This window comes from Cygnus atratus, chromosome 7 (assembly GCF_013377495.2).
Source record: "Cygnus atratus isolate AKBS03 ecotype Queensland, Australia chromosome 7, CAtr_DNAZoo_HiC_assembly, whole genome shotgun sequence".
Classification (NCBI taxonomy): domain Eukaryota; kingdom Metazoa; phylum Chordata; class Aves; order Anseriformes; family Anatidae; genus Cygnus; species Cygnus atratus.
Window position 1 is genome coordinate 36,626,608 of NC_066368.1, and position 11,759 is coordinate 36,638,366.

The window sequence follows — 11,759 nt, forward strand, 5'->3', positions numbered from 1 at the left end:
ATGTCTCAATGTGGCAAGCATGTCTTTCTGCATTCTCTACATCAGTAGGCCAACTAGTAATGCAGTTAAGTCTTGCCCATGGAACAACAGAGGGAATTCAACCATCTGATATGACAAACCTTACCTGACAGAAAAAAAAACATTCGACTTGCTTGAGGAATTTAACTGTTTGGTGAAAACCGGCTATATTCAATGTTCCCAAGGGAGGGGTGGGTCCTTAATTGCACAGAAATACAGAGCACTACATCTTGGGTTATTTTTAGTTAAAACTTAACTGAGCACTACCTTATTATCTTGACTCTTAAAATATCTGAGGCACAAGTATGTATGTGTACTTGATTTATTCATAATTTGAGTTGTCTCGGGATACCAAATGTATCTATTTAAGGTGATTTAACAAAACTGTTGACCTCATTTCAAGACATCCACTGATCCATTTTTCATTCAATGGCAATATCAAATGTTAAAAGAAACATAAAAACAAACATGCACACAATTGTACAGTTTTCATAAATGTCTATTTCATTATTTGTGGGTAGCGCATTAAACAGTTAAATACATTTAAATAATGTTTAAGTGACTGCACTAATGCAGAATTGTAACTAGATGGGTAACCAATTTAACTAGAAACCAGCTAACAAGTAACTGTCTAAATACTTCAAATACAGCTCTTGTTCTAGGTCATCCTTCTTGGGAAAAAAAGCCTGCTGGTCACATTGGAAATACATTTTAAGGCCAAATTCTTCTGATATCCCTTCTCTGCAGCAGTTTCTTCACCTTTTTAAGCCTCCAATTCCAGGCCAAGGCCAAGTTTATGGCCACCAGCATTGATGCTCTTTCCGTCTATCAGGGCAGACAGAGTAAGCTTCACACCTGTAAGATTTTAAAGAGCATGTTTACAACATATAATCAGAGTAGCTTTCATTGCAACTCAACCTCTGTCATTACAAGTCCCAGTTGTAGCTCTCAGTTCGTTACTTTGCTCCCAATTACTCTATGGAAGAATTCATTTACACATGAAATATACTGAAAGCTAGTCATGTGAATCAAGCAAACTAGATGCTTTTTTAAAATACCATTTTATAAACCAGATATCCAAAGACTCCACTTGATAAGTGCACAGAAAGTTTCTTCTTCTACATTAAGGAATGCATGAAAGAGAGAAACTATGCATAGAACGACAGACACTTGTGCCAAGGAAGGGAGGGAATGAAAACTATGTATTTTACTAGGTTTCAAACGAGTAACTAACCAATAGTAATGTAGCATTAACGGGTGTTTCCATATTTAAACAGAAAAAGTTCAGTTCCTCAGATTTTTTCTGAACACGTAGATCAGAAAGTGTGCTGTTTCGATTATTAATTCGATTATCAATTTTCAAGATCTGCTATTGTTCTGTACAATAGGACTGGAAAAAGCAAAGCTAGAAAAGACTGCTTGCACAGCCTTAAAGCTAAGTTTTCAAACACAATAGTGAACTGCTAAACAAATCAATGAGTAATATTATGCAGAAATACCATTAGATACAGTGTTATCTGTCTTGTTTATCTAAATGTTAACGTGCACCATAACCTGCTGTCGAACACCTACTTTGTTTTACAGACAAAGATATTCTGAAGAATCAAAGTAGTTGCATATCAATACATAGATCTCAATTTTTCTATGTGATGCACGGAAGATATGTATACGAAAGTCATGCATGTGAAAGTCCTTACCTGGCCTCAGGGTCTGGGTGTAACCCACTCCAACTAGACTAGAATTGTTGACTTTTGCCTGGAGAAAAATAAACAAACAAACAATTGAAACATAACTGAAGAGTTCTTCATTACCATTCAGGAGCCAGAACTTACTACCCAAACCCAGTATTACTTTTTTGATTATCTCTGTGCTTACTAAGCTGTCTCTCTAGCTATGCCTATGCCCCACAACTTAAGCTGAAAAACTGAAACCTATTTAAGTGTAGACAGGTCGCAGGAACAGGGAGAACTGTTACTGGAAGGTAGTTTGGCAGGTGAACTTGCACCCATTTTTTTCAGAAGGCCATAATAACTCACCACCAGTTTCCCAAAACAAGACACATTTGAAGAAACCTCCATTAGTATATTGCAGGACCAGTCAGTCAAGCAGAGGTCACTTCATAACGTCATAAACATTATGTGCAAAAATTCTCTCAGTTGGCATCACTTCCTCTACAGAGTGATTCCAACCTCATAATGAGCAAAGCTGTTCTGCAATATAGTCTTTTCAACCAGCATCTCTTACCAGTTCTCACCATGAGAACTGGAGCGTTTCCAAAAAACTGTTCAAAAAAGATCTGTAAGCTTAGGGTCAGATATGCAGGTTGCATTGTTTGTGGTGTTTGGTTTTTTTTTTTTTTTGATATATACATGTGAAGTCCTGCAGAGCAGGGCAACATTTGAGAGTCAGATTCTAAAAGAGATGTTGCTATATGCAAAGTAACATGATTTAAATACTGCTTGTTTTAATCATAACCATCTGAATTGTAACAGTAGCTCTTACTAGACTTTTTGACCAATTATCTTTTGTACTAATAATGCACATATGCTCAGGAACTGAAAAGCTGCTGTTTAGAATAACCCTTTTGGTTAGAGACATACTTACAGAGATAGAAGCAGTGGAATCCAACTTGTATTTAGCTGCAATACCGAAGCGAGTGCTGTTGCTACCTGCTGTCCAAGCCAGGTTTACAGCAGTTTCAAGATTGTCACTCACTTTCTGGTAAATTGACCCACCAAATTCAGAACCATCATTGCTGCACAAATATAAAAAAACAAGTTAGCTCCTTATATCTACTTAATCCCAACTTTAAAAAAACAGTTTGTCCTATTCAAAACAAGAGTCAGAAAGTTTGAATTGTTTCACACTTTTAGATCGGGTTAAGGGAGATGAAAAAAGTTTCATGGAAAAATTAAACTGCAATAATCCATGAAAATATTTTTCAGTTTGCCACAGCTAATTCTCCAATTAATTTTAAGTACTTGAACAAAAATCCAGTTTACATCCTTAACCTAATAGATAAATGTTAGTTATGAGGAAATAAGCATTCTGAATTTGATTACTAAACATACCTGATGTTTCTAATGAATTCAAAGATCTTTTTAAAAATTTGTCACACTATTTGAGGTTACTGAACTGAAATGGAATTCTTACAGCTTAGACTAAGGTATTTTGTAGCTTCCCCTGCCTCAACTTCCACAAACCCAGACAGAACAATCCCTCTCATCTCTTTCCAAAATAGCTTGATTTTGAAATAGAAGTGTTATGTCCTACATAAACACACTGAAACAATGGCAGTTGGTATTAGATTGAGAACACCATATTCTTCAGTAGATTATGATCAGCTTGCTCTGAAGGACATCCAAGATCTCTAAACGCAGCAATTTGAATGAAGTTCAAAACCAAGATGCCGTACACTTCAGTTGCACTCTACGCATTTCACACACTCATCCCATATATGCAAGATGAAGAAGCTACTCAAAATGTCCAACAGCAAAGCTCTGTTCTTGCTCCAGAAACTAATTCTGACCTACTTAAATAGCTCAAGGCTAACTGCTACCTCTAACAAATCTACTACCTTTATATTATAGTCAGATACAGTTCAATGTATTGGGAAAACTAGAAGCAGCATTATGATCAGCTCGACATATCCAGGAGTTATGCGTACTGCACTTCAAATTTTGATTTCAGCATCTGGAAAACTGTAGCATATATTATGCTTTAAACGATAAGCTATGAGTACTTACTATTTTGAAAAGAGACAAACTAACATTTATTTAAGTTTGCTATTCAAAAAAGCACACTGCTTAATTGCTTGAAATACCAAGAGGTGCTTGAAAGGCATTTGTATTCTGACTAGAAGAAAGGGTAAAGAAAGCCTGCTTCTGTAAAACTGTACACAATTTTAAGTACTTACACATTAGTGTGCAGTTGGAAGTCTCCAGTCTTGTAACCCACAGAGAAGTTGTTTCTTGTCAATTTTGATTTGGCACTATCAAAAGTCATCTGATAACCAGCCAGCCAGCCTTCATAACCAAAGACAGCTGAACCATGGATTGCAGGCCCAGCAAAGTCGAAGTCAACATCACAACCTAGGTTTAGGCATTCACGTTTATATGCTGACTTAATTTTACCACTCTTCTTTCTGAAAGAGAGAAAAGGTTATCTTAAGATAGGGCTTGATCCTTCCTCAATGAACTGTCAAATTTGAGCCATATGCCTCAACAGAATGCATCTAAATGCCATGCACGTGCTTCCTCTAGACTGGGTCAAAGCATAGGTAACCCACCAAAAATACAGAAAAATCATCAAAACATGCATTGTTATAAAGATAGAAACATCTTCATCCCTCCTGTAATATTCCAACTAAGTATTCCTATCCCAGAAAATGAGGAAAGCAGGCTGTTGTGAAGTGTACAATGCTAAGCCTGTAGAACAAGACGTGATGCTGAAGAGCAGAAGCCTTTAGTAGCATTGGGATTCGCTAATTTGGATCAATAATGATTGATTTGACACACCAGATGGCTATTTACCAACCATGGGTGTAGGTATTCACAAAGTAAAAGTGTTAAAAATTCTTACCCTGTATTTGGTGAGAAAGTTGTATCAAATGTCAACTTCAAGCCTTTGGCAATCTAATTGAAGAGAGAGAAGACAAAGCTATAAGTTCAGTTCTGCCACTTACGTAAATGAACTGAATACTTTCCCAATCTATTACCTGATCTTCAATTGCAATTTCTGTTCCCAGAGTGTTATCTGTGTTCCATTTTTCTGTGAAAGTCAGCCCATACTCAGCCCACTTGTATTTGGTCTCCAAGCTCCCATTCACTTTTCCAGTGTCTGTGTTCGAAGAACCAGATGTTGTGAATTCCTAGAAAAGGACAGTGTCGATGTTACACTGAAGATACACGTGATCATGAAAGCCTTACACAGTGACAAAAGAGAAAAGACCCTTCTTCACCAAACATTAAGATCTTGTTATGCCATGTAACAAGTTGAACAACAACAGACAACTTGGGGGACAGACATAACATGAACTAATAGCCAGGTGATTCACGTTCACATAGAGGACTCCCCACCTCCTTGTCCCCATTTCAACTGCAATGTTTGTATCAGCATTACAAAACATATTGGTTTATAAAGTAACTCAAAAGCAATCCTGTAGTTACCATAAGCATTCCCCTCAAAAGGAAAAGAGTTCCTGAAATATAAGGTTACATTTGATACTCTTAACAAGCAAACCAAAAGCCAAACCAAGAATCTTTAATACTTGACAGCACATTCCCCTGCTGGGAATGATGCCTTGCAACTGATATGGGATTCACATGGGAGCCTGCATTCTGCAGAAACTTTTAGCAGTTATTACTAGTCCTTTACAGAAAGGAGCTGAAATAAGAAACATTACAACTATAATAGGATCATAGGGCTCTGCAAACACAGCACGTAACACACACACCTCTGACAGCTACTTATTGTTAAAACTTCCTGTTCTGATAGGCACCAGGGATCTACCTTTACACCTTGCAAAGTCTGCTCTAGAAATAGATAAAAGTAATAGAAGGCACTGCTTGCATGACCAAGTCATCTTGCACAGAACATCACTGCAGCCCTTTACCACCTTTAAAGAAAGGCCACAGATTCGAAGTGCTATTTCACTGCCAACTATTTCATACAGGCATTAAGATGCCAAAAATTTCAAAAAACAAACAGTACCACAAACAACTTTTGTACTGCAGTTGATACGTATATATAAACACATACATATATGTCTGCTGTTTGTTAGCCTTCAGGCATAAGATGAAGGACAGCTAACAACCCGTTTTACAAAGATTACTAGACAACTGATTTTATTTATTGGCCCATACTGCAATACCAGTGTTATATTTAGAATGAAGTCTGAGCTTTAGGTGCTTCTGAAATTATTTTACACTAAACATTTATCATTAATATAACCTAATCTACTTAATAGCATCTGGGAGATGCCCTTCCGTAATTAAATAATCAACAGAACACATCCCCCCCCAAATACAATGAACAAGTAAACTCACCACTCCACTTGCAGATTTTGTTTTCACATCCAGTTTCACCAACCCAAAGCCTTAATAAACAGAAGTCAAAGTTAAAAAGTTGTGCTTTAACTAAGACAAGGTACATTTTCCAAGAAGCTGTTTTCCCAACCTCACTGCTGAGAGTGCTGTGTATATACATATACAAAAACCACCATAGACTGACTTCCGTAACACTCAAATTTCAGATACTACTGCAGCTAGAGGAGGCATAAGAAGAAGCCAGTTCTGTTCTGTCATCACCAAATAGTAAGCAGGGAGTAGCTGCTCAATTGTACATTGCATATCTAACAGGATAATATCCTAGAGTAAATGTATTTACTGACAAGATGCATTCTCTTGTGTTCCCTCGATAGCATCTACTCTGTACTCAACGTCATTTGAAGAGCTATCCTAATGCGTAAAATTGTGTCTGAACACTAAGAGGAAGAAAGATCTCAAAGGAAAATCACTAGGAAATGCACAGCTATTGGACTTGAAATGTAAGTAGGTTTATACAAGTGTCATTTCACATTCTTACCCTCAGACCTGAGTGGTGATCTTGGTGAAAAAGACCCTGCCTGAATTCCTAAAGACTAGAAATACACAGCACTGCATAGTTAAAATCCGCTTACTTGCAACTGCCTATTAAGCATTTACGAGTTTTGAAGAATTTTATTATCCTGATAGCTACTCCTCTTGCTATTCCAAAAGCACTACAATATTACAGTGGTAACATTACTTACACACACACACACATATATCTCCTTTCTATACCAACAAATGCTGTGGCACAAAGATCAGTAGAGGAAGTGTGCTCCTAAGCTAAGTAACAGTGAATGCTCAGTCTCGCATACTTGTATACCTCTTTCCTGACCTATGTGGCTAAGGCAGTGAGGTTTAACAGACTTCACATCAAAACAGCCCACAAAAAGCCTCCAGTGATCTGTTATTAGCTGACAGTAACGACACAAAAGAAACATACCCTCCTCAGAAACACAGGTATATTAACATTCAGCTTTACATGCAAGATAAAATAGTCAATTCACTGCTGCAACACAGACCATGCTGTATTTTGTAAGAGGCACTATTCTTACCATATCCTTTATTGAAGATATCTCTGGCAGATTTGCCAAGGTCTGCATACGACGGAGGAATTGCCATTGGAGCTGAAAGGTAATGACGGTAATTAATAGTCAATCTTTTACCATACACAAAGTGCTACCACAACTCTTAAAGATGCTTTCTTTAAGGCAGATTTATCCACGAAGGCAGTTAACAGACAAATGGTTCAAACAATTACAATGTTCTGTGAAACACACAGATTTTCAGTGATGTTCACCATGAACATTGTGTTTTCTGGGTAGATGTAACCTGATTATTGATGAGAAATTGTCACTTTTCAAGTCGACTTCACCACACACCTTTAATTACCACAAGCTAATAGCTCACATTTCCAGAGTTGGCAGTAACCAGTGAAAACCAGGAAACCGGAAATACGAAAAACTAATTCAGACGTATTTCTGCAAGTCCTACAAAGCCAAATTTAACAGATGCTTATGAAAGTTATCTGAGAAGACCTACAAGGTTTCACTTTCAAAATGTGAAAGCACGAGTGTCTGCTTTGCCCCGTATTTTAAATAGTACACCTAAGATTTGGAAGGGATCTTTGAGGGACATTACCTAGCCATCACTCAAATGAAGGTCTTCCACCCTACAAAGTACAAGAGCTTATGTTGGGGGGGGGGGGGGGGGGCTCTTGTTAGCCTAAAACGAACAGTAGTAGGAGTGCTGGGTCAGTGAGAAAATGACTTTTAAGGAGAGCTTCTCAGACAGGGAGCCTCTGGCAATCTCACTGTTAAAGAACCCATCATTCAAGACTAGCCATGACCCAGTCCCCCAGCCTTCTGGATACCAGCCTAAGGTCCCACACAGGCTGTACGTATGGTGCTCCTCCTCCCCATGAAGATGCTCTCTATCTGTATCTTCCTTAGGTGATTGCTTTCCCCCTACTTCAACAGCGAAAGGTCTTAAGTAGGGGCATTGTATCTTAAAGTCTTAAAATACAGAAAATGGAGCATATTTCAAATAGTTAGTAATTTTCTCCAAAGGGCCAAAAAACAAAGGGGAAAACACTAACTAGACAAACACAATAAAAAGCCTTAACGCAGAAACAAAATGAGAAGTCTTATCTTTTAAAATTAGTCAGTCATTTGTTTTGCTGAAAGCCAGATGAACGTAATTCACTGTTTATCCTGCTCTTGCATGGGTTTTGTTTTAAAGTAAGCAGAAAAACATCTTTAGAACCTAAAAAAATAACAAGGGCAGTACTCTTATATATTAACTTTCAACTGAAAGCTGAAAAGATGACTTCCAGTTTTAAAAAGTAATTTTAAATAAGATTTATATTTTCTTCTGCACATCGTTATGAATGTATTAAATAGGGGATTTGAGGCAGGTTTTTTATTCTTCTTTTAAAGTCACCTTTCATCTTTTTTTTGTCTTATCTGCATAAAAGGAAAACTTGCCTGAATCAGGCAAGGTATTCCTGATTTGGAATAATTTCCTTTAGGGCATCATTCCACTAAACAGACTGTTTTAGAACAGTATCCACAAAAAAAAAAAAAAAAAAAACTGATTATTCTACCTGCCTAACTGTAATCAACTGCTACTATTTAAAAAGCTTTTTAGCATGTAAGAAAGAGCCTTGTGCCTAAACATCATTTCTCCAAAATTTCTTCGCTAGTTGTCCAGAGTACCTCTCTCCATCTTCCTGAAACATAAGAGGAAGACTTGAACTGCATCATCGCAAAATCATATACATTTACAGTTTAGCTAAAAATAAATAAATAAAAAAATCTTTACTAAGGAATGCTAAGCTCTACATCCAAGCCAGTAGAGAAAGACATCCAGCACTTACTGGAGAGTATAAAGAAAATCGACTTCTTAACAGAGTAATTTGTCTGCTAAAAAAATTACTTGAACGTGATTGAATCTTGAAAAGGCTTAGCCCAAGTTAAAGTCCACAGTAACTAAGATAAGCTTCAGGAAAAGATTCAACAGCAGAACAGATACGAGTCCCAGTGTCATCACAGAAAATGGTTTCTATAATCTATTCAATAAAAACTAGGAGATGTAGGACCAAATTACAAGAAATTATGGGAACAGTAGTCTTCCCACACTCTAAATCCCTGCTGTACAATTCATTAGTAGTTTAAAATAACATAGAGAAGGTTTAGCTGTGTACTTTTCCTCTGAATAGGTCTCTAGCCTTTATCATAGGCATACTTTGACAGCACAAATGAGCTTTTCTTTCTTGTCTTAAATACTTCCAATCTGACTAGACAATCATTACAGAGAAGATATTTGTATTAAGCCATAAAGGCCTGCAAGGTTAACAAACTGGTATCTGTCCAAATTTAAAGAAATACTGCAGTGAAAGGATGTTGCTGCTTTATCCAGCCAAGTTAAGCTTCCTCCCTATGTGAGGGAGCTGACCAATATTTGTCAGACATTCCAGTCTACAGATCCAAGTTTTATGACTAAAAGTTAAAACAGTTTATGACCTTCACACTACTGTTCTACTTCTTTACTAACAGCAGTGCAAGAGGAAAAACGGAAAAAGCACAAGTTAGTTTTTGGTATACTAAACACTTGATAACCTAGTGTCATCATGAGAAAGCTCATTAAATGAAAACAGGGCCAAAAGAATCATTCCTGTTTCCTCCAGAATTGGTAAGTTAGCTAAGTCTGCAAACTCTTACAACCAGATGTACTTTTCTTCAATCCTGTTTTAAACTGCCTTTCATGTAAACTACTAATTAGAAGTGCCTAAAATATAGGTAACTCTTAATGACAATATGTTGGTTGTGAAAGCAACTATCAGATCTTATTCCTCATTTCATAAACATAGAATGCACTGGTATCAAGTAAGAGCTCCACCATAATCTTTGTTTCATTTTATCCTTCTTTAAAAAAACCATTAAAAAATCATAAAGAATCTGTTACTCAAGATCCACAAATATGCCTTCTACTAACGTAAAAGGACAAAAAAAAAACAAGAACAGAAAAAAATGTATAAATGTTGTCAGAATGATTACATGACAACTTTCCTTCGAGGTAGTATTTCGAAATTGTGTCACACCCTGTAATTAAACGAATGCCAAGGACTTCTATAAAGATTTCTAGACCTCAGGATATTGAAGATCAAACTGGAGGTCACTTAATGAAAAAAAAAATTAGCACTCATCCCATTTTGTAAATGGCAGCAACTACACTAAAATTGTATTCCAATATTGCAAATAGTAACAGGTAAGTAGATATTCTTAAAAATATTCTTGCTAAAAATACATCGGATACACTAACCTTTAAACTTCCACTGCTTCTAACACTCAAAGAACAAAAAAAAAAAAAACTGATTACCCTTGCTTTAACTGTCTGCCTACTTACTTCTCAGAGGCTGGCACACTACTGGCATAGCCATAGCTAGGCTAATTTAGAGGCTCTACGGAGAAGAGAGAGAAGATTAAATATCTGCAGGTTAACTACGTGTTCAGAAACCGAAAGCAAGAATACAGCAAAGCCCCCCCCCCACACCTCGAAGGAGAGGGCACAGGCCGGGCCCCCCTCCTCTCCCTTCCCCAGGCAGGGCCGGCCCCGCTCGGGCCCCTCCGCGCCCTGCCCGGCCCAGCCGCAAGGTGAACTCCTCGGCGCGGCCATCTTGGGCATCCCGACCTGACCCCCGCCCCTTATGTAACCGCCGCCCGGGCACAGCCGCAGGCCCGCGGCGCCGCGCCCGCGGCTGGGCAAGGGGCTTCGTGGCGACCCCCCGCACCCGCACGGCCGATCCTGCCCCGCCGCCGGGGAACGAGCCCGAGTCCCTGCCCCGCGTCCCAGCCCCGCTCGCCGCCCCCTCGGCCCCGGGCGGCACCTGGCTGGCGCAGGAGGGCGGCGGAGCCGGGCGGAGTGGGGCCGGGTGCGCGGGCGGGCGTCGCCGTGAGGAGGCCGCGCTGCTGCAGGCGCTGGCACTGGAGGGCGAAGTGAAGGAGACACCGATCCGCCCGCCCGCCGCCGCCCCGCAGGACCCCAACGAGCCGGGGCCGCCCCGCACGCCGCCTCCCCTCCACACGACGCCGCGAGCCTCCGCCCGCCCGGCCGCGGCCGCCGCCGCCCGTGGAAACGCTCCCGAAACGGCGGGGGGGGACGCGGCACCCAGCAGGGAGCCCCACGGGGGGCGGCGCGGGCCGCAGGCGCTCGGTCGGGCAGCCCCAGAGGCCGCGAGGGACCTGTGGGAGGGCGGGGCCTGCGGCGGGAGGGCGGCAACGGCCGCGCCCGGCGCCTCACGAACACCCCCTCCTGCGGGGGGGGTGAGGGGCCTCGGGGGGGCGAGGCCCCTCTGCACCCCACAGCCGAGCACGGCGTAGCTCGAGGCGGGCTGCGGCCCTCGGGAGGCTTCCTCACACAGTGCTGGGCCGTCACGGGGACCACCGGCAGTGACATGGCAGATCTGCCGCAACCCCGGTCGCCGGCACGGGTCACTGCTGGCTAGGCCCGGGAGCCCTGCTCTCCCGTGCTTGCTTGGGCTATGCCCTCATCAAAACACCAAAAAGTCAAAGTGATTCAGAACTGCATGTTACATTTATGTAGTATGAACACTATATACTAACAAACACTATTGATACCGTAACACATGGTACA

The 11,759-nt window shown here is 40.4% G+C and overlaps 1 protein-coding gene across 2 annotated transcripts; it reads right to left on the reverse strand.

Moving 5' to 3' along the window:
• Nucleotides 1–322: 322 nt before the first annotated feature.
• On the reverse strand, nt 323–11,209 carry VDAC2 (voltage dependent anion channel 2). 2 transcript variants are annotated; one of them, XM_035557732.1, is made up of 10 exons: nt 10,993–11,144; nt 10,512–10,566; nt 7,160–7,231; nt 6,066–6,115; nt 4,736–4,888; nt 4,600–4,652; nt 3,935–4,162; nt 2,623–2,773; nt 1,716–1,773; nt 323–873 (listed from the first exon to the last, which is right to left on the reverse strand). In XM_035557732.1, the coding sequence occupies exons 2-10, from the start codon at nt 10,543–10,545 to the stop codon at nt 782–784; spliced, it is 891 nt and encodes a 296-aa protein (XP_035413625.1). In that variant the 5' UTR covers nt 10,546–10,566; nt 10,993–11,144; the 3' UTR covers nt 323–781. The 2 variants fall into 2 exon arrangements, with proteins under 2 accessions (XP_035413625.1, XP_035413701.1); XM_035557808.1 differs by lacking the exon at nt 10,512–10,566 and having other exon boundaries at nt 10,993–11,209.
• Nucleotides 11,210–11,759: the final 550 nt, after the last annotated feature.

What these genes read in the sequence shown, in the direction of transcription:
- VDAC2 (XM_035557732.1), bottom strand. Translation starts at nt 10,545, where the DNA reads ATGGCTATGCCAGTAGTGTGCCAGCCTCTGAGAA. An exon ending in AGTGTGCCAGCCTCTGAGAA is followed by an intron (nt 7,232 to 10,511) that starts GTAAGTAGGCAG and finishes ATTACCTTTCAG; the next exon opens with CTCCAATGGCAATTCCTCCG. An exon ending in AAATTGCAATTGAAGATCAG is followed by an intron (nt 4,653 to 4,735) that starts GTAATAGATTGG and finishes CTCTTCAATTAG; the next exon opens with ATTGCCAAAGGCTTGAAGTT.